This window comes from Wasmannia auropunctata, unplaced genomic scaffold, assembly GCF_000956235.1.
Source record: "Wasmannia auropunctata unplaced genomic scaffold, wasmannia.A_1.0 LD335709.1, whole genome shotgun sequence".
In the NCBI taxonomy this organism is placed as follows: Eukaryota; Metazoa; Arthropoda; class Insecta; order Hymenoptera; family Formicidae; genus Wasmannia; species Wasmannia auropunctata.
In genome coordinates this window covers 950,750-974,988 of record NW_012027181.1, presented here as the reverse complement: position 1 = coordinate 974,988, position 24,239 = coordinate 950,750, and the positions used below count along the sequence as shown (strand labels likewise).

The 24,239-nt window shown below is 41.9% G+C and overlaps 1 protein-coding gene across 1 annotated transcript in view; it reads left to right on the top strand.

Annotated features, from left to right (window-relative positions):
* Positions 1–8,101: 8,101 nt before the first annotated feature.
* Positions 8,102–24,239, top strand: part of LOC105456371 (neurotrimin-like) — a 163,642-nt gene continuing 147,504 nt past the window's right edge. Inside the window, exon 1 of the mRNA XM_011700339.1 lies at positions 8,102–8,247. Coding sequence (XP_011698641.1) covers positions 8,118–8,247 — 130 coding nt within the window. The 5' untranslated portion in view covers positions 8,102–8,117. The remainder of the gene's footprint in view (positions 8,248–24,239) is intronic.

The window sequence follows — 24,239 nt, the reverse complement described above, 5'->3', positions numbered from 1 at the left end:
CCCCCCCCTCCTCTGCCCGCATACGCGCGCGCGTACGCGTGTACACGAGAGAAATCCACATATAATTGTACCGACATTGCTCCGATATCGTTGTATTCCGTTTTACTCAGTGGCACAGATCAATATTAACAATGTGATATCGGATTTGGAGGCTCTGGTGCTCTACGCGCCGGGTTCTCTATACGCCAAACAAAATGAAATAAACAAAACTGCGGCCTGGGACCGCGCCGCTGCCGCCGCCGCCGCCGCCGCCGCCGCTGCCGTCGACGCTGCCGTTGCCACTGCCGCCGCGCAACGTTTGCGGTATACTGGGATGTGTCATGTAATTTTATGTGTTTGCGAACACGGCAATTCGCGTAAATATTTTCGGGGCTCGCGAGCGGCCCTGGCCGTACCCTACCTATATATCTCGCAATTAGAGCCGATCGGTCGAAGAGCGCGATCGTCGCGAAAGCGAAAATTGCGCGCGCGATCGTTTTAATTCTCCGGAGAGTTAAGAGTTCGCGCCTCCTCCATTCTCCCATCTTACTTTCCGTCGGATGAGTTAAGTATCGATTGGCAGAGACGCAAAGAGCGATAAACATCCCCGTGTGTACGTATGTGTGCGTATGTACGCTTGTGTGTGTGTGTGTGTGTGTGTGTGCGTGGGCGCGAGCGAGCGTACTCCAATTATTATCGGACAGTAAAAAGCGGGACAGTAGTCGTCTTCCTGAAGTGGGGATGCCGGTGCGAAAGTAGAACGCTCGCGTTCGGAATAAAAAGCGCGAAAGAAGTTTGACATCGCTGGCGGCATTACCGGTGATTTGCTCGAGTATTTCACGCCTACAAAGGGGGTGAAATAGCAAAGGACAGGACAGGGCGGGTGGCGGCGGATAAGCTGGAGAGGGGTGGGGAGGGGGAGTAGGGGGCGGATGGGGGAGGGTAGGGGAGGGGAGCGCACACACAGTGCATTTGACTTCCCTATCAGCGTCAAGTGCTCATAAGCGGCTTAAATGACTTCTCGTTTGCGAAACAACCACTGACAGCCATTCAGCCATATTTCTAAAACGAATTTCCTACGTACACGCATATGTAGTCTCCGGCGATCCGTTTTAAAACACACATCGCGGCGCTGCGTGAAATTCAGTTGCGCTTTCGTCCCATTTCAGCGGAATGGAGTTCTCGGGGAGTGCGCTCAGACGTTATTTGGCGGAATTAACCCGTTTTGTAGCCGCCCCGCGGGCGGCGGTACGCGTATACACGCGTTGCGCTTTGAATTACCAAGGGAAAAATGTGGATCGGCGTGAGCGTGCATAAGCGAACAATTTCCTTTTTTCTGTTTATTTTTATTTTCAACGATTAGCAAATTCGCCAGAATTATTGACGAGAAATTTCGCATTACGGGATTCGATTGTGAGCCGCTCAATTCCGGCGTGGTCAATTGATTGTAGGAGGTCGCCGGATGAAAGCCGCTTTATATGCTAGCTATTAAATGACATCTATCCGCATTATGCCATGTCATTTGAGTTAAAGTGCTCGAATAGAAAGACAATCGATGAAAAGACATTCTGAAGAACTGCATCGATCCCTATTATACGGAGTGACAACTGCCAGACGTAGGATTTTAACGCGAAAACATTCGGCTGACATCGTATAAAAACGGGAATAAAGTATGGTTACCTGTCCCTTATACGCAAATCCAATTTAATACTGAAAATTATTTAATTTGAGTATTAAAAGCACTGAACAACTGTGCTTTTAGTATACTTAAAGTAACCAATTATTCGCTTTCAATATTAAATTTCCGTAAGGGGTATATCTGTCATCGCGTACAATTATCTTCGCGGACAATTTGTATATCGTAATTGAATCTAAATGTCTCATATTCGCAATATTAAATTTCCCCATTCGCAACCATTTGCTTGATTCGCATATATATACGATGCGATCGATATTTTACTTATCGCCATTAAATCTGCTTTAATCGTGTTCTACGAATTAAAACATTAAAAAAACGCGATGCGAAAGCCGATGATTGGAAGATTTCTCGTAAAAAAAAAATGTGATGAAGAGGTGGAAAGGATAATGTGTGAAGACGTACAATGTCGTCGTGCTCCCCGTCCGTTCATGCATTATTTCTCCGCACCATGTGGCGGAAGGAAAGGAGTGCCACGCGGCATCGGGCGTACACAGGCATCGCGCGTAATTCAACGTTGCCTCGGCAATCTCGCGCGCGTAGGTAGAGATACAGCGCACGCATGTCAAGACGAATCAGCCGTACGTGCGCGTAACCATGTCGTAGTCGCGCATATCACACGCACGTACGGGTGAATGGGATAGCTCTATACTCGAGGGCGCGCGACGAGGGGGCGGCTTGGCGTGTCGTAGGTCGGGTCACGGCACCACAAAGGCACACGTCTGCCGGGGAGGTTGTCGCTGGGGGCTGAAACGCGGGGGGAAGCCGGGTAAGGGGAGAGGGAGGGAAACGACCGACGTCTCGCTGGAAACGTCGAAGCCAGGGGGCTGCAGAACGGCGGAGGCATAGGAGGCGGCGATAGTCTCGCCCGCGTACACAGGCGGGTGCTCCGTTGAAAGCTCCGTCCTCGCATTCCTTGGTAACCTTGTTACGTCAGCCACTTAACTTAACCACTGGATCGCATATATACTGGCAGAGAGAGAGAGAGAGAGAGAGAGNGAGAGAGAGAGAGAGAGAGAGAGANAGNGAGAGAGAGAGAGAGAGAGAGAGAGAGAGAGAGAGAGAGATGCATCACCTCCCGGAATCATTGCTTGCCATTTCGGCGTGTATGCACGTATATTCTCATTTCGTTCTTAAGAAGCTCGCGAATCCAAACGTATTTAGTGGCGCAAACGAGCCAAAATATAGTTTACTGAACAGTCTTTAGTCGCCAGTTTGAATTAGATATTACGCTGAATATTTCTAATTAAACAGAAATCGCGCAGGAGCAGACACTTCCTCATGACGTTGCCCCATGCAGCGCTCCTGTCCTGCAATGAAGAAACTTTCCTTTGAAAAGTAAATTATCTCTGTGATACCAAGCGTGAGAATTTAGGAAGCATACACGTATTAGGGGAACTGAAGTTACGACTCGGTAAATTACGCCTCTCGAACACGACGCGAATTTCGGAATCTTATCAACATATTTATTTGGAAAATCGCGAATTTCGCAAATTTAGACGACGTTCGAACCGGAAAGTACGCGAAAGCGCAAAAATTTATTCATAATAATCCTGGACCGCCGACCGTAGCGAGGCGGGTTTAGCGTGGCCGGGTTTCGCTCGCATATCCGACGCGGTCGACGGGCGAATGTGAGTCACGATCCCGTTTGCGTTCTCCGCAGACACGCCCGGAAGTACGAGCTGCAAAAATACAACCGTTTTCGCGAGACGCGCGGGCGCCGTTTACCCCTCCCCCGGCAGGCGGAAAAGGTGTGTAAGACTCCTCCTTTTTGCTGCTCGCGGCGCTTGGCGAATAATTTGATTCTATACGGGATGCATCAGCATAATTATGAGCCACTTCATAGTCGAGTAACATTCTCGGCGGCAATTAGCCGTTGTTGACAAACGCAATTTGCGAGATGTAACTTTATGGGATAGGCAGACAGAGAAGAGAAGCGCGGGCGTCTCTCGCAAAGTCACTGACGTTCCCCGAACACATCGACAAACCGTGTGCTGCCGTCGCGTCGCTTCCGGAGTGGTCGTCTTCCGTTCCCCGTCGGCCCGGCGTAGCGTGGCCCGCTTGTTCGCCAACACGAGGCTCGGCTGCGTGCCGACAAAGTGTTTCGGAGAGAAAATGGGAACGACGTTATGACCCTTTGTCTCTCGATATCAAACCGCATCCTCACGCTGCCTTGATCACGAAAGTTTTCGAAATAATCAGGTGGGTAACATAACGCGATGTTAAATGCAATTAGACTGCTGAGGGGGAGAGAGAGAGAGAGAGAAATATGTACATACCAACTATGTACATACCACTGCCAACTCGTAATTCTTAAGTATCGATTAATCATTGCATTTCGATTTGATATCAAATTTATAAGACATAAGTTATAAGATATGTTATAAGATATATGATATAAAATAAATTAGATAATATGATGTTGATAAAAAAAGCGATGCTTAAGTAAAAAAATTGGCATTTTTGAGACAGGAAAAGGAACAGGTGACCCTAAAACTTTCGGTAATATGTATTAGATAAATACGATAAATTCGAACATATATATTAAACATCTTTTTTGCAAAAATTAATTAATGTTATACGTATCATTAATTTATCTAGTTTTTGGGAAACTTCCCGTTCCCAGTTTAATGTTGTGGACACAAGAGTTTCGAGCGATTGAAATCTCTCTCTCTCTCTCTCTCTCCTCCGAATAAGCTGCAAATTGAGATACAGTTATTAGCAATATGAAAGTTTCTTTCTCGTTTCCTTCTTTGCTCGTTACTTGGCAATAACCCTTCTGGCGGTATGCCACTAACTACCTCGATAGAGATTTCACGTCTTTATATAGGCTAAGTCCGGTTGGCTTGCGCGATGATTTACGTGTACTCCCCTAATCCGCGGGGTATATATTCCGCGCGTTATTAAATACCACGCGCGTTTCGAAAGTTTCCAACCGCTTGTCTTGAAAATTACAGGTCGGAATTATTATACGCTTAGAACCTCTCGCCCACAGCATCCACCTTACACGCTTCGCTCGGCAAATTACGTAAATACAGTATACCGTGGTACACTGCGCTCGGATACACGTCCGAAAACGGAGTAGTGGACTCCTCGGACACACAGACCGCTGACTGAAATACCGCTGGCGGACAATATTCGGCCGGCAGGGGTTTGCGCGTACGTGAGGACAGACGCGAGACAGAAACGTGGAAGGCGCTCAGCGAGGCGGCAGCGGGAGGTAAGCGACAAGAGAGCGGACAAGAGCGTGCGACAGAGAGAGAGAGAGAGAGAGAGAGAGAGAGAGAGAAGAGGGGGCAGGGGAATGGTGGAAAAGCAACGGAGGACCACTGTCGTCACACAGAAGTTCGGGGCTACAATGGCAGTGCGTCTTCTGGCGCCCTGGAGTCTCCCGACACGCCTTCCAGCAGCACGAGTGCCGCAAGAACTCGCGACCGTATCTGGTGGCGCACGGCGTTCTTCCGTACGCCCGCGTTATTGCAATCCACACCTCCGCCTAGGAGCATTATTCACCTCGCGTGAGATTTCCCTCGCCCGGGGTTTCCGCACGCGGAAGCGAGAGAGCGATTACGATTGGCCGCGCGCGTTCACGCCTGTGTTTATATCTAGGCCGCGCATCGAGAACGGCGCAACGTCGCGCACACCGCCGCCGCCGCAAAATATAATCTACGATTAATACATTCATTATCGCGTATATGGAAACGAGTAACGCGCGCGCGTTTGGCGAAATGGAATCAAATTTTGAATTGTTTCGCCGTCGATGATATCGCCCGTCGTTGTATCATATTGAAATACAATATACACGTATATTTCGCCATGCCGCGCATTATGCTGTGGAATATTTACGGCCGGCTGCTCGATCGCGAATCAATGTTAACCGTATCAATGTTAAGCCGTAATCCGTGATTTTAATGGTTAACACCGTAACCATGATTTTAACGATTATATGTATATATATATATATATATATATATATATATGCGATATGCATTGTACACTTTAATGCGCGAACCGTGAGAAGGAGCATAATGCGCAGTGACTTCATTCGGATGTCAAAGGGAAAACAGAACCACCGCCGCGCGCGTGTGTTTTATCGCACCGCACGGCACTGCGAGCCGGGCGGGTAATGCGCGGCTCTGCGCAGCCGGAAGCTATTAGAGTCGAAATAATGTCAATATCGATGGAGATAATATCGCGAAAGAGGTTAAAAGGAAAAATCAAACGCGCCCGCTGATATTTTCCTCCCAAATGTTTGCGCAACTTATATACCCGTTATTGTGTGAACATCAATCAGTGGCTCGGAGCCCCGCAATTCATTATATCGCGATTATGTTTTATGGAATGAATAATTAAGGACCCCGAGACCTGAAAATATCTTCCGTCCATCATATGTCAATGAAAATCGTATTTCCTTTACAGGTTTATTAATCACACTCTCTAGCACAAAATCCATTAAACTATTCCCGATATAGCTAATCGATATTTCACGTGATCAATTATCTTTATCGTTTATTCCACGATAAAGGCGAATGGATTGACTGAATATGTATGAACTTCCAAATTGCGCTTACGTAACAGTCAAACTAATATCTGCAGTCAATAGGATGAAAAGTTACATGTGCAATATCATGTATTTGGTGTTGCATAATATATCTTTAATATCGATATTCGCAAACACGTTAGAAAATATTGTATGTACACTAAATTGTTAATTACATTAAATCAACAAAATTTATCATAACTGTCAGCCACTTTTATCATTTGTTGATTTTGAGCACGAAAAATATAATAAACGTATGTATAATATATCTTAAACGTTAATTTGTATATTTTTTTAAATCTAAATCCTTATCAATTTTCCATTTTATATAATAATAATGATTACAATAATACTGTAATAATAATTACGATAATACTATTATTATTGCGCGGTAGAATTTTTTATAAAATAAAATTTATCATAAAATAAAATTCAGGCATGTTACACAACTACACATCTTGTCGTGTAAGAGAAATGGAATGCGGAAATATTAAAAGAGTTCTTATAGTAAACGTGTAGTTAACGAGCGCTATAGAAGGATGCTAATTGTATTAAAAAATTATTTTAAGATGTCAATTTAATTCGTGACATTACTATCCCAGATTAGGATTGCGTTTCAAGAACGAAAATTAAATCAGCGCTCAATTTACGGAACTGAATATGTATATAAATTCATGCTGAAATATTATTAAGCACTAAGATCTAGCTGAGATAAAATAAGGCATTTTACTACTTAAAATTAGTTGCTTATCTTAGAGTTCTTTTTTAAGGTTTAAATACATGAAAGGTCAATCCTAATTAAAAGCAAATTGTAGCTTTTAGCTTTTATGTATGTTTGTCTGGAGACGGAATGAAATTAATTTTACTTAGAGACTTTAATCCCTCCCTCTAGATCGCCGTTACATCTGGTCGTTTAAGCCCGAAACTTATGTTAACTTGTATCATGTCAATCCTCGAGGGAATTCTCTACTCTTCACTACACAGATAAAGAAGAAATATCGAGTTTTTTTCGAAAATAATGTAAGGATTTCTAGCAAATGTTTTAATTACTCTTCATTTTGTTGAACAATGTTACTCGGCGCGCCAGCACCGCTGGATAGAGAGATAATTACTCATGTAATTTTAACTCAATTTCCAACAGCCTGGACTCATCTACTAAACTCAATTTATGTTTTCCATTCTCTTTCCATGCGAAATTATACCATGTACAGTTACGTACTTGCGTTTGTTTCCAAATTTAGCGCCCGTATGCATCGTGAGAGAGAGAGAGAGAGAGAGAGAGAGAGAGAGAGAGAGAGAGAGAGAGAGGAGAGAGAGAGAGAGAGGGAGAGAGAGAGGCGGGCGGGAGCATTACAGTTTTAATAAATTCTTTTATAAGTCGCGTGAGAGACTTTATTTATCGTCGGCTTTCGAACCTCCCCGAATCCTCCGACCACATATTACGATCGCGACCGGCCATAAATCGGGCGCAAGCCAACCAACTCTCGGCGTCGACGAAGTGATATTATTCTTGCGTTCATATCTTCCGTCCTCAGGGCTCATGCCAAAAGACATACCCCAAGTACCCGGAGAGATGAGCGTGCCACAGGTTGTGAGCGACCTCGAAAGTGCAGCGGCTGCTGCGACGCGTAGAGGGTAGAGGGATAATTAATCGTCACCTATTGATAAGAGATAAGTGAGTGGGATTAAGACGGAGCACACGGGGGTGAGAGGGTGGGTGGGGTGTGGGGGAGGGGGGAAAGGTGGCTCAAGAGTCGACGGAAGCCCGAGAGTAGCGGAGGCGTCTGCGCGTGGCGGGAAAACGAGAGGGGATGATGTAGGGGTAGGTAGAGAAACACGCTCTTCGGCACGACCCTCAGTCGGGATGCCGGTCGCGCACCCTCTCGTTCATCCGGTACCGCGATGATCGGTGAGCGACGTGTCCAACGTGTCCCGGGAACCGCGCGAGGCCGACTCCGGCTGTTGACTGGCGCCGTGCTGCTGTCCACTATCGCGGGAAGTGCATGGACAGAAAACCCCGTCTCCACATCCGGTGAGTGATCGAACATGGGGGACGACATCGTAACGCGCGTTGCGCGAACCGCCGCGCCGCGTTGCATTTATTATCGGTTCTCGCCACGTTTATGAGGCATCGAAATGGCTATCGATAAGTGCCTCTGAACACCGCGTTTAATCCCACGATCTGGTTCGGCAACCGTGTCGATTATAAATCGCGCCCGGAGTATATCCGCACTTCTCTCAGCGACGGAGAGTTTCATTTCCCCGCGCGCGCGCGCGTCCGCGAGTGTTAAATTCACCGTCGCGGCGCTAATTGAATCCCTCGTATACGTACCGTCGGCCACCCGCCGAGAGCAGTAGGAATTTTGTTACCCGCAAAAGCACTCCCTACCCTCTCCGTTTCGCGTGTGCGGGAAGTTTAACGAGTTTCGGTGCTGCTGTCGTCGTCGTCGTCGTTCTCGTCGTCGTCGTCGTCACCGCTGCCGCCACCGCCGTCACCGTCGTCGTCGCCGCGACGGTCGGACGCGCGGCGAGAGGATTGTTCCTCTCTTGTTTCCAACCAAGAGCAACGCGCGGCGCGGGGGCTAGGCTAGTGCTATAGTATTCCACGTAGCGCGAATTTGTGGTGCGTGTCTCTTATACTCTGCGAATGTGGGGGCTCTCTCGTGCGCGAGAGAGTTTGGTCGGCTCGCGTGGGGAGTAATTCGAGACGTCTATGCAATAGCTTCTGAAGCACGGCGCGGAATGAAGTCGTCGAGGATAACTGGGAAGTATAAGCGAGCGATGCATACTAGTTCGCTCGTATCTATCCTGCTCATTATTCCGAATATCCGAGAATATCTTCGTATTTGCTTCGACAAATAGCAAATAGATTTGAGCCCCGTTCTCCAAATGCAACGCTCTCTTGAATATCGACTAATAATTTTCTAAATATCAAGTATAAATAATGAGTTCAAAAACCGATATAATCTTCACGCGTTTGCACCGCATAATTATATGCTTTTTGTGATTTCTTTTATATAGAAAGGTAAGCATGTAACGAGAATTTTTTTCTTCAATTTTTCTTTACCAACAAAGAAATTTCAAGAATACGCGATTGTGTAGGTATGGAACAAGTGCATAACGAGATAACGAGCTTCGGCCAAATTCTCGCAGGCGTTCTACGATAACGCAGAAAGACTCCGCGAGTGACATGGCGGCCTTAAATGAGATTTACTTTTATAATAAATTATATTATGAAATATGATGATACGCTAAGAAAAAGTTAAGACGCAACTTTATAATTCCCTAATTAATCTTTTTGTGTGCGAATGCTGGTACTGCAAGATGTCGTTGTCACAGTCACAAAGAAATGTATCTATTCATCGCACAAAACAGGAAACTATTATTATTTATTAGAAAAATGTAGATTTATGCTATTATTTGCAAATAACATCAATAAAAAATTGTATTTATGTAAAAAAATTTCTTTTTTCTTTTCAAAATTCTTTCTTAAATAATTTTTAATTCTTCACTAGATTTTAATCATATCTACCAATGTATATGTTTTCATTATTTTTCGAGAAGATATATCACGTAAATTTTACTTTTATATATGTGCAAATTAATGTGAACAAGAGACAGCTTTTTTAGATTTATAAACATTTATCATATAAAAAAAATTTACAGTAAAAAGATTTATTACAGTATTTTTTTAGTATTTAATACTTCAGGCTTCAAAAAAATATTGTAATAGACACTGTAAATCCTTTTTATGCAATAAATGTATAGAAATCTAAAAATTATCTCTCCTTCGCATAATAATTTGTTTATTTGCACAAGACTGTATGTGCAAAATTACTATGTTACACACAACGAGATATCCTTCTGTTTGTTCTAACTGCTTTTAGTTAGACAAGTTTGTTTGCTCTTATAGAGCAACAAACAATTAATTATACTGTGATACTACATCAAATGAAATTAGGATTTCACATTTCCGGATATATATTATTCGCGCTTTAATGATTTCGACGAAATTACGCGATATGTTTGTCATAATTAGGTTGTAACCCGCATGTAGAGGAATATATGAAGCCCTTGAGCTGATTGCTATTCACCATATTGATACAAGATTACTCTATATGAACCAGTTTGGTATATGAAAATGACGTTTTACTACTAAGCACATTGCAAGTTTAATAAATTTTCACGGAAATATTTAAAAACTCCCATCGCGCCTCCGTGTTATCACGTTTTTATTTACGAACGAGCCAAAAACACATTCTCTCAGGCATATTACCTTTGTGCGTTTCGTACAAATATTTGTAGCACTTCAGAATTTCGCAATGCGAATATTTGAGCAATTCTTATAATTGCGTACACGATTTTAGGATTCGAGTGAAAGAACGATTTTACAAAGTGAATGAATTTCGTCGAACATTTTACGTTCGTCGCGATCGCATTTAATCCGCAGCGCAATTTTGCTTTACTTTTTCTCCAACTCGCGTCGTCATGTCTATACGTCATAATTTCCGATGTAAAATAAACGCTCTGCGTTCGGAAAATTGGTTATACACTCGTAACTGCCAAATGCGATTCGAGCACCAACGATTTCGGGCGATTACGCGGGACACCACGATATAATTTGGTTTCGCAGATGCGGGATGAATATGAAATTCCTGAGGTAGCACTACCTCGTCTGACTAATTTCACTCATACATTCTGCGCATCGTTGCAATGTCGGTAGAAAATAGGTACCGAATGCGCACATCGCCAACTGCGTCGCTTCCGCGAGAAAATCGTAAAAGTGTTGCTATCTTCTGTAGAAAGAAATTAATTAAATCCGATTTAGATTATTCTGATCCGATTCATTAGACTCCGATACGAAGTTGGTTTGCGAGTATTGACTTTTTCGAGATTACTTGAACCGGAATTTTCCGAAATTCGCGCGATACAATGCGCGACAGGTTTAAAAAAAAAATTAGAAAGTTGTAACTGCTATTGATCTACGGGAGATTCTCTTGTTTCATGCTAACAATGGGTTGCATAGCAACGTTTTCACATGAGTCAGATCGAATTACTGTTGTCTGGCGTGAAGTATAACTTTCTGCTGAATCATCATTGTATAAAATATCACGTGTATATGTGATCGAGTGCTTTTTTTTCTACATGCAACACACCGAATTTCGACGTGTAACACTTGCCGCCCTGCGCACGTCGGAATTAATGTCGGTTAATTTTATAATTAAGCCAAGCTGCTGATTTATACAATTAGTAGATTTGGATGCGCACGGTTTAATTGAAAGCATTAACGTGCACTGTATGCTATCATAATGCCACGATAATGTCTTTCCAGCCATGTGTGCCGAACCAAAAATATCATTTGAGGTTTACACAAAGCCCTGTCCCCATAATAACTCCAGTTAATTAATTATACTGGCATTATACGAAGTTTATCCGTGAAATAAAGTTTAATCTGACCGAGATAATGTTAAAGCCGTCATAGCCGCGCTTCTTACTTTTATCCGTCCTAAAAAATATCGAAACTGCCGGTTCCATATTATGAAAATGGGTCACTGAATTTGATCGCCTGAATACCATCAGCCCACGCCAGGACATTTAAGAAGTTTCAGTTCTACAGAGAGACGTACGCCGCCGCACTTTTTAATAGGATTTACAAAACTGGGTTAAAATCAACTTCGCGCTTCACTCATTTTCTCAAAGGTGCCCCCCCCCCTCCCCAAAACAATGCGAGTATGGCCGTATCGTCCTCGACAGACGGCTGTAAAAGCTTTCGGTAATTAAGTGCCGCGCTACTTATCAGCTTTGAAAAGACCTTCCCCGATTAAAGGTCGTTACGCTTATCTTTTTGCGCGCGATGCCTCGATATTAAAGCCATCAATTACGCTGATAAACCTTCATTTATATACGCAAAAAAAGTTAAAAGTATTATTTTCTAAGGTACGATATAGTATAAAGTGCGTTTCGTAATACAGATTTTTGACTGCTGTGTCCGCTGTTAAGGTCGACTAAACCATTCTACGTTAAACTATAATATCAAGGTGCATGCGATCGTAGTACACCCCGCTTGTTTTACTGCCTTCTTGTGAATGTAATAAAAAATTTTCAGTACAGAATATCTAAGTAAAAAGGATGTTTGAAGCGGCACCAGTTATGACGGTACTCGGCCAGTCGTAAAAGAAGGGGTCTCACGAGCGGTGGCGGTGAATGTAAATGGAAATAAGCTCGAGGGAGGGCACTGAATCTTGTGGCGAAACGATAATCTAACCGAGTAGCAGATTCTCGAGACGGGAGACTTACGCTTGTAATATCTTGTCCCCCGGAAAGTATGATTTATTTATTTGTATCGTATCTCCCCGTGCGTTTTGCCCTGCATTGCGTATTTCATTCGCGAGGATATCATCAGCAGAAGCAATCGCGAGGAACTAAACCCACTGCGCGTGTGTTAAACATACCGACGAGAAAAGTTTAATTTTCAATGCAATTTTCAATCGATGATATCTCATTTAAATCACCGACCGAAAAATAAATTTCGACATTTCTACTTCGTGGGAAACAGAAGAGCGAAGTGAAAGAAGCCGCGGAAATTGAATAGATAAATTCATTTAGAGAATATAAGAAAGTAAATCCCGGTGCATTTCGAAGTGAAATAGCAGATGTAGAAATCTCCGCGCAGCGCCACGAGGATAGCTTCGCGCGCGGGAGCGCGCGTTAGTAGATTTAAGTATCTTCAAGTGTAAATCTTAGGGGGTATATGGAAGAAAAGACAGGAGAGGTAAATGCGCGGGGGCTCCTGTCGATTTATCTTCGGTAAGAAGGGAACGCTCTCAAAGTAAATGCCGGCTGTAAATCAGCTGGCATTTTCTTTGGCCACGTGCAACAAAAGCATGCGTGTGATGTATGCACGGACTGTATATAACTTGCGTCTCAGTGGCGTAGAAACGGCGGGGCGGGGGAGAGGCGGCGAGTGGAGGGGAGGGAGGGGCAGTCAGTCGAGGTAACGAGGGTATGCACTCAACGCGGAACGTCCACTAAATTTCTTAAAGCCACAGTGTGACGTAATTCTCTACCGGGCGCCTGTCGGCTTCTTTCGATTCGGATAAATCGAACTTATTTACGTAGCGTCCCGGGTCATGCTTATTTGCGCAAATATCGGACTGCTGAAGTGGAAACTTCGCGAAATTGATTTGCTGTCTGATCGAAGGTATTCTGATCTCTGGTATCCGGAATTTCGCGTACGTGGCGTCTCTATTACAAAATGAGTTTGACGCGTTTTACGATAATAAAATTAATTACTAATACTCGATACGTGAAACTATATCACGGTTATCTGGATTATTTCTGTCATTAATTTGCTGCAATGAAGGAAGCAGTATTGTTATATTTTTAATTCACTATTTCGTATGAAGCAAAAAAAAAAGAGAGGAAAATTTATTTCGCCATCATTTCGATGCATTGAATTTCCAAGATGAATGCGGCTCTCTATGTTAATCCAATTATGCCATTCCTTCGATGCTTAATTCATATTGGCATTTAAAAAGGTGGGCGCTATTTCTATAGGGAAGCGGAGCAATCAAAGGCGTACATCATAAATATTGCATATCGAATCACGCATATATATATTTTAATAATTCCGTCAAGTATATATTACGTTATTTACAGTCTTTGCAGGTGGCAAAGCTCACCTACTAAGGCGTGAGTCAGGTTCTGTGCGGAGCGTGGTGGATTTAGAGTTAATTTAACTTTTACTTATTTAACTTTTATAGAGGGATAATGTATTTATGGATCCCTACGGTACACCGGACTTTTCCGCAAGAAGGATCGTTCAACCGTGAAAGTTGCACAACATACTTCTGAAATTGCAACCGCCGAAACAACAACTTTACTTATCCTCCCTTCGGATAAAATCCTTAATTGAGGATGAGATCAGGACTAATTATGTTAGCATTAACGAGACAAAAGAAAGGATTATTGCGATCATCGTTGAAAGTTGAACTCGCAGGTTTACTTTTGAAGAAACCTTCTATTCTAATCTCTGTAAACAGTGTAAACCCCGGCATCCGCCGAGATTTACCAATCTTGCTCACGATAGAATTCAATCCGTGCACTACGTTTGCTATTTTATTTTATGCCCATTTACATCCCGCACTCTCGTCTGCCACACGCGAAGTGCTTAAGTGCAAATTTTAGATTAAGCAGCAATAATATCTTGTTTCTATCGATATAAAGTATCGTAAGAAAGATATGTCGAAAGATGATACATCACCGCGTTGATAGAAAACACAAGTAAAAAAAAATTTGCATTTTTTAAAATACAGTTCAATAACTCGAACCTCTACAACTCGAATTTTTTCCTTTAAAAGCCATTATAACTGGAAAATTATAAACTCTCGCTTCCGACAACCAAAGCTTCCGTAAGTCGAATTTTCACATGTTAACTCTCTTTTACTTGAATTTCGATAAGCCGAAACATCTCTAACTCGAAAATTTTTATAACTTTTCTCTTGAGATTCGAGTTATCGAGGTTCGACTGTAATAAAAGAAAAAAAATTAACTCTAAAATTTTTAGGATCAATTTCCTTTCATTATCTCAGAAATGTTAATTCTTGACTTGCATCACTTTTCTATCAACGCGACAATATGATGTCTTCGATTTTACTCGCATAACGTAGCACACTCGTAAGAAATGGGATTCAAAGTTGGCAAAATGAATGCTCGATTACCGTTTTATACGAGACATTAATGAATTAATGAGACTACGATTGGCAGAGTGACGAAACAAAACTCGCGAAATTGTTGACAGTCGAACCGAACTGATGATGCGCCGGTCCATTTCGCATGCACGCTTTCGGTAGTTGTGCACCGTTATATGCGGCAAATGGGTTTGCGCCGCGCGAAGAGTAACTGCCAGCTAAATAATTTCGTTGTCATCAGTTTAATATTATCGTGCCGCGCACCTCATGCAGCGGTTACAAAGTACCAACGCGCGGACGCTTTGTTTGTAAAATATTAAGGTTTAACCTTATAAACTGCGTCGCAAATTGCGCGGTATTTGTAAGGTTTTTTAAAATATCGATAATCCACGCACACAATCACGTGTATAATTAATCACATTTGCTAATTAATTTAATATAACGATAGAATAATTTAATCGGTATTAATAAGTCGCGTGCGCACGCGATTACAGTAGTCCGATTATAGTTGATCCAGGCATAATAATTTGTTTCGGATCACTCAGATTACTCACGGTAAATTCTTGCGGAAAAACTGTGTGAACTGCGTCGCATCAATGTAGTTTTTATTCACGTGGCGAGTTGTGTAATTTTTCTCGCAATATATGTAACACACTTATTATACAGTAAAGAATGTCAATAATACTCGACAATAAACGTTTTCACCTGTAATTAGAGATCTTCCAATTACGTGAGAGAAATAATTATGGAACTTTGCGAGATTCCGAGACCGTTATTTCGTTGACCCACGTCTCGCGTGGGGTTTTGCCGGACATGTATCCCCGTTGATCTTCCATCGTGTGAAAAGAACAGACGTAATTTTGGAAATACGTCGGAGGGAAGTGAACGGTAGGAGATAGCGGAAAGATTAATTGCGTGCGAAACCCTATGACAGAATTTCCTGTGTATCGCTCTATAAATATTTCATTCACGACGCCACGTAGTATCAGTAGTTATTTGTACGTTATTATTTTACTGCTAAAATATCACACTGAAAATTTGACTTCGTGCTGAAATTCGCTTAACATCATCGCAAGTTGAACGAGAAATACCGTTTTCATCGCGAATTTTTTGAATAAAGTAAAAAGCGTATCACATCAGCGATATTAAAAATATGCATAAATACTATGAATTGCGGTGAGTTTTTTTTTAATAAAAAAAGTTATGCACTTCTCTCCCTTGGATCGATAATACGTAGCAGGCAAAAATTTCGCGAAATACAACGGCACGTTTCTGGCCCGGCAATGCGCATACAAGTGGATTGCCCGGAGGCTAAAATCGGCGCGATTTCATACGCGCGATCAAGTTCTCCAGTGGGAATGCTCTTTTTCCACCAATTTCTTCCATATATTGAATCGCTGTACTCTGTGAATTCATGTATTCATGTGTAAATCGTTAACAAAAAGAGTTCACAGAGGACCCTTCTTAAAAAAAGATGTATCAATTGAAACTCTCTCTCTTTTTCTCTCGATTTCGTGTTTCGAATTTTACCAAATCCTTTTACGTTCAAAGATTGAAATAAACCTTTTACTGTAACCGTGAATATTTGGAAGCAATTGAAATATCGCGTGAAGTAGATTAAATTCATGTCACATTGTTATCAAAATACCAAAATGGAAAGAATTCAAATAAAAAATCCATTTTCGCTAGCAAATAAATATCGTTTAAAAATTAATAATACGATACGATAAAAGTATCATTTAAGTATTAATATTAATATCCTGTATTCCAGTAACTATTAATATTAATATTCTTGATTAACGTATTTGCGTATTTAAATAATCAATCTGTTGTTCTCGTCGATAATATCACGGATATAGATACAAGTTTGCAACAAATGCGAACAGTTAACAAGAAGAACAAAAGAAGAATGAAGATGTGAACAAAAACGTCGCACTACCGGTGGACCGGATTCAGCCCAGTTTATTCACGCGGTACGTACCGGGCAACCCGGGACTTTGGTAGGATGGTGCAAATGTTCTCTGACGGATCGGTGGAACATTTCATTGAACCATCAAACGTTTTCGAAAACGTCGCGATGCCTATAGACTGTCTAACTATAACTATTGCAGATTTTCCCCGTGCCCCGCGGTGAATCAACACTGTCTGTAACTACTGCACGTTTTCTAACAAGCCCTAAGGCGTAATGGCGATGGCATGTAACTGCTACACATTTCCTATACTCAACTCTAACGTGTTTGCTACGATTGCGATCTCGTAACTGTTACTTTCGAAAGGTTTCCGCGTCGATGGGCGCCATGTAAATCCTAAGCCTCGCATTCTAATTAACGAGCGCAGCGAAGCTCGTTCAATTTTATCAGATAGATATATATATATTTTTTTAAACGCGCGAATATGTGACAACTCGATAAACAATTTTTTGAGCTCGATTTTAAATGATTTTACAACACGTTTGGCAGCGCACGTGAAAGATATCTCGCTCGTTCAAAGTAATTGCCAATCCACGGAGCGCAACCTGCGCGTCCATTTTCATTCATATGCCGCAGACGATCTGTAACGGATGTACATTTCGTACGGCCCGATGTATAAACAACGTTATTGGTCTTCGTTGTGTACGCAAATGGCAAACTCAAACACGACCTTTACATCTCATACATATAACCGTTCTTCGTGCACGTTTGAAACTCGAAGTAGCCCCGTGTCGCGCTCGATGGAAGTCCGTGGAGATTGGTTCGTGTTTATGTTAATTAGCGATGTCGCGCGCTATACCGGGCTAATACTCATTCTCTAATGCAATAAGCCATACTGTTAATATTGAAAAGCATATTACGTGAAGCAGCTGCGCGGCCTATAATGTATGTATCCTATCTCTTGTTTGTAAGCGGAAGTTTTGAGATTTCCAAAAAGTTTTCACAGCTTCCTCGAGGTATTAATAGAACGGTGCATCAATACATTCAATTTTGCATTTCAAACGACGAATTTATAAACTAAGCAAGAAATGTGACGAATAGATAAATACTTAGATTAGATGTTTCTTGTGGAAAAAGGTAACAATATCGACCGCACTGTACTATTTAAACGCATCAATCTCTCCTTCCTAAAAAAATAAAATGAAAAAATCCAACAATAAATAGTCTATGAATAAAAAATCTATGAATAATAAAATCTAAATCAAATACGAAGAGATCGGGATAACGTTCCGTCGTTATAGCTATGAAAGGACTTAAAAACTTTTCGTATAACAACGAGCGGCAGTGATCATCGATATAGAGTTGAACTTTATCCGCGATGTATGAACATTATAGACCTCGTTACGTTGGGCAACGCCACAATTGAAACATTTTCGCAATAATCCTCTTAGTCCGACCTGGATTAAGCTTGAACCGACCTCGTGGCGGCTCTTCAGCGCGCTGTCAAATGCAAATACCGCGTATTCCAACGTCAGGGCGCGCGGAATTGCCACGGCACACAAGGAATCGGGTGAGCAAATAAATACGCGTATGCACGTTTAATTTCCAAGGCCGAGATTTTTGACGCTGCGACAGCGCGCTAAATCAAACTACTCGACGAATTAACTTCTCTGCGAGAAAATTTCGGATCCCGATTAAAAGAAAGAAAGACTTATACATTAAGTATACTTTCATGTTAATTGGAGTTACCTAAAGTAAGAAAACTTCGTACTTTCGCACATCTCGCGGCTCTACGTTGACCGATTTATTTCTATTTCTTTCAATCGGACCCCCCGATTTAACGTCGATATGTCGCCAGGCGTGTCAGATTAGACATTAGTGTTTTTTCATCAAAGTTTCCCGCCGGATACAATGATGGCGGACGTTATAAATCCATTGAATAATCCGATTATCCGGATATTCTTGAAATCCCGTTTATATTGCTGCTGCAGCTATTTTTAATTTATATTTCTGGTCTCGCTGCGCGCTAAGAGCAATATTTCTTTTCACAGCTTACGGAGAAAGGGAAGGGGAACGCCAGGGCGTTATCCCGATATCCTCGCGATTTTGGTTTATATTTTATTATTTATCGCTTTTATTCGTCAGAGGAGAGAGGACTGATGCGTTTAAACGAGCGGCGCGTGTTCGATATTGTCACATTTCGCCGCGACAAGAACTAATATTCGATACTTTGCCAAATCGATCATCGGCCGCACATCGATATATCGGAACGTTTTGTCCGACGAATCAGAGACAAATCTCAAATCGTGTGCGCAATTTCGTTATGTTGCGCAAAATATATCGCTCTCACGAGTATATTTGAAATTTCAATTCTATTTATCACCCACGTATTTATCGCACGCGTTGCTCCCGAGTTTTGTGAGTAAATAAGTCGTCAGCTTAACCGTTACGAATAAAGATACTCGATATGCGTCCTCTCGGGCGTTTCGTATTGCCGCACGCCTGATCTCGATGAACGCAAATAACGCACGCGGACGCAGTGAACCGCGTGCCAAAACAGGAGAAAATTGTTTCCCCGAGTGTTGCTCGCACACTCGAGCGAGGAGAGAGAAATGAGGCGCAGCATTATATCGCAATAGCAAACCTCGGGTGAAACAGGAGAAAAAAATAATGCAAGGATGCGCGGCACATTCGCCGGCAGCTAGCCGACGGGGCAAGGATAACGTGCGACGCGAGGAGAGAGAGAGATGTGCGGAGAGAAGGAACGAGGGCGACGTCGAGAGCGTGCTTAATAACGCTAATTGCTCATCTCTTCCTTCTCGGCTAGCGTTGACTTTTACAATACACTCCCCCGTCCGACAGTACGCGCGGGTCCACTATATATATATATATATATATACACGTGTAACACGCGCGTGTTTACGCGTCTGTATGCTAACGACCATGTATATTTATAATTGTACGCGAAAGTCGGGCACACATACATTTATATACGAGTCGTAGCCGAGCCGCTACGGGGAATTGTTTGCCACTTCGTTAAAGACAACCGAACGATTTGTTAAGTTGTACGTGATTTATTAAGTACACAGTTCTCCATTACTGCGCACTGTAGAGGGATGTATATACGTAGTCTATTTTTTTAATTCTCATCGTTAAACTTTTATTTTGAACAAATTGAAGTGTGTGTGTGTGTGTGTGTGTGTGTGTGTGTGTGTGTGTGTGTGTGAAATTATTGACGTCGAATGAGAATTTAATATCAAATTTAATACAAATTTAATAAAATCTAAATAAAAGCGTATTTTGTATGGAAAGTATTTACAAAAATAATGTATTACGAGCATTCTTGTCATGAAATTAAAAAGGATGGGAAAATGTTTTTGAAAGTAGTCTCACACGTTAATCCATATTTTTTATTTTTATACGAATTATCTCGATTATTAAAAATAAATAAATAAATATGAGTTCCATATTGAAAACAATTTTTACATAACAATTTTTTATTAATTTCCAAAATAAAAACTGTATTATAAATTAATCAAACTATGTTAGCCGAATTTCGTGTTTATACGTATTAAATTTACTTTAAACAATTTATAATATTTCGCGACAGAAATCAAACCACATTTCTACTTTATAATTTTATATGCCATGCATCCTGATATATTCTTTATACGTACGTATATATTCGTCCGCGATTCTTGAAATATAATCCGTATATATTACAACAGCATATTAAATTATAAATGGGAATTATATTATGAATTCTCTCGCAAATCACAGTCTAAAATGAGCTTTATGTCGTTGGCCGCTTTGCTTTTACGCGATTCGAAAATTTGTTCTTTAATTTTTATAAAACCGTGATAAGCTGGAATAATTAATAAGGATGTACTCTCTTCTTGTTTTTATTCTGGCACGTGGTACAAAGCCTTGCCGCCTCCACGATTTCATGATCCAGTTATCACCAAAGTAATGCAAACGCGGCTGCTGAACGGAGGCGAGTAATTAATCGGGTCGTTGTGAACATAATTAAGTTTTCAGGCTTGTATTACAGCTATCTCATTCCATCTTTACGGGGAGTGCCTAACTGACGCGGAGCCATATCAATTTCAAAATAGATGCAGTATTAATGAACGAAGCCTATTGCGTCCGCCACACGTTAAAGGCGATCAAAACGACCGGGCACATCGTGTTCTTATATACTTTTTAATTTTGCATATTAACGACTTATTAAATCGCGCGTGGCGCGAGTTTTAATTACAATTTTTAAACTTTTCTCTTAAACATACCTTTATGATGTAATATTTGCGCACAGAATATCCATCTCAAAATGCTCGCAAGAGAGTGGAATGTATATATACACCTAGAAGTAAAATTTGTACAAAGTGGTACGAATTAAACTTTTTGGAGTGAATGATATTTCGTTTGACATAATATATTACAGCACTCCATCCAATTAAATCAAATTAAAATAATAACATTTAAAGCAAGAATTCGAAATGAACAGTTACAATGTAATTAAATTACTTATTGCACTTTATCAGAAATTACTTTTGCGGAAATGTAATTAGTGATTGAAAATGAAATTAAATTTGTCTCCTCGTACATCCGTTTCGTCCCTCTTCTAGCACGTAATGGCGGAGCAATAAATTTATTAATAAATAATTATTTTAATACCCGTGGACTCTTCCTACAATTACAACTCGCCGGAAATATCTGATACGTTTTAATAGAATTCTGCTAACTGGAGATTTCAGTCGGGTCGGCATTAAAACGGTACATTAAAATATACGATATGCATCAGTTTCTTAACGAGCACGTTTCACAGCTCCGATCAGGATAGGTGGGTCGTTTTGCAGTGAAGTTCTCGCGAAGCACAGCAAGTGAGACCCGTCTTTCCGGAGGGTTATAATCTTTGGTACTACAGTGATAGTAGCGCGTATTTAATGAATTATTGTGCTCCCAATTGACGGTAACTTTTGTAATTGAATTGCGCCAATCGACCGACGTCGTTGCACGCGCGTCGGTGCTCCAAGGAACAGACCGTCGGAGTTATCTTGTAGCTGCGAGTTATCGCACGACTCATCGAGCCGTAGACAGCCTAATTAGATTTCAGCCTCCCCGCTCGCCCTTCCTCACCCCCCCCCTCTCTCTCTCTCTCCTCTATCTCTCTCTTTCTAGACAACAACTAGATACCGCATGCATTGCCTTGCAATAGGAGACACATCAACGTTGCGCGCCAGGGTTTAAGGATTAGTTCACAGATTTCGCTCAGGATCTGGACAATTTACATTCAGCGAGTTATATTAAACTTATATAACAAGTACGTCCGGCGCTCGGTCGCACGTAACCGAATTACTATAAGCGAATCCGGATAGTTTACCGTTTCGCTGTAACGAATTTGGCTATCAGTATATATTGTGGCAATACGATGGCCACTTTGAAGCGGCCATCGGAATCCTGCTGCGAGCCCCGAACTGTTTCGCTGTATAACGACGAAATTATTCCCCGGCGGATTGTACTCGTTACCGAGATAAATAAATAAGAGATGCCTATCCGTCCTTATATATGGTATCTGAGGCGAACAAGAAAGCGGCAAATATAGATACAAAACGATGCGGGAAGGGAAAGACATTTCTCTTACAACGTTATCTCCGGGGGGAGGGCACGAACGTTTATTAAATTAGGTACATTACTCGGCGTGAAGTTTCGTGTTCTCTGCCAGCTCGCGTGTGCGTTCGTTATATTCCAACGCGCGCCACACGGAGCGCCGCGGATATCTCAAGTTTGTTACAGAAATAAAACCATGCTGAGAATATTATATGAATTCGTGCGCGACAAACAAGAATTTTAATTACGCCCAACGCTTTCTTCTCCTCTCCCCTCCCCCTCCACCTCCCCGGTTACACTGTCCCATTTCGCTCTTACGCGCTCGCGATTCTATCGTTATAAGTGCGAGCATAACGGAAATAACGATTTTGCTGGATTCAGATCTGAAAATAATTTTTGTTATACAATCAAAATAATTTTGTTGGAAAGTCAAACTGATTGCTAGAGTATCAACAAAATTATTTTGATGATTTAACAAGAATTATTTTCAGATCTGTGTTTGGCAAAATTTTTAGACCCTCCAGCAAAATCGTTCTTTCCGTGTAGCAATGCTTATCAGTTTTAACATTCCAACAAATTATTTTAATGATTCAACCAAAAATTATTTTCTAGATCTGTATTTAGCAAAATTTTTAGACCTTCCAACAAAATTGTTCTTTCCGTGGCGCGGTACCCGATATTACGATCGCTTTTTAATATGTGCTTTTCCGCACGTGACGCTCTCAACGTGCTGAAGCCTTTCCGGTCGTCGCGTCGCGTCGTTCGAGTCGCGCAAAGGCTATACGCTTCCGCCATTTGATTAGCATTAGTTCGCAACAGGTATATGTAACGCGTCGTCCAGTCGGCGTGTCCGCTCGGCGGCTCTCCCCCGTGTGTGACGCGCGCCCGCCAGCTTTGTTGCGTCCGGCGATTACCGCGGAGTGGAATTGCGAAATGTACTACATCGTCTACGCGCGCTGTTCATTAGTAATGAATCCGGTTTTCCCTGTAAAACTGATTTAATTAGCGGGATATGGTCGAATCCGTGGTTTTCCCCTGTCGCGCGCGGTGCGTTACACACAACGGAATGGAATTTCCGCGGCGAATGTAAACGAGCGCGGCGGACAATTTTGTAATGCACTCTCCAAATGCATTTCACGTTCGCGTCACGACAAATCCGACGATAAGCGAAACTCGCAAGCGAAGCGGCGTCTCGGCGGGGGATAAGTCAACGTGTAACGACGTGAAACGCAAACGTGATTCGCTGACTTGTATTGAAAACGGAAAATTTATATACGGTATAAATTCCCCGTGTCTTGTATCTTTTTGAGCGAAAATGCGTTTTATTGTGAAGTATACGCAAGCCTTGCATGTTGCTCAATTCCCTAGCGGCGGATCGTGTATGTCTGCGACCTGTTGCATTATAGTCACGGTATTCTTTTTTTTATTATAGATACGTTACAGAACCGTGGAAGGTTTCCGCTGCGCGGAATTTTTCCGGAAAAAAAAAAAAGAGTTTTCTGTTCTTCGCACTCACGTCGAAGAAGTACGCACTGAGTTGTCGCAATAGAAATGCAATTTGTATAATATAAAAAAAAAGCTTTTCTCAATATTAATTATTAATTTAATCAAATAAACGTTCAAACGACGTCTTGTACCGAGTAATTCATTAACATTCGTATACTTTCATTATGCATGGCTCGCTTTATTACGAGCGCATCCCCAGATGAAATTCAACGCGATTTGTGTATGATGCACTGCGGTTGAGTGCATTGCTGAGAGCCGCGAACTTTCCGCAAACACGCCAGCTACACAGCCATACATTCTCAAGCAAGAAG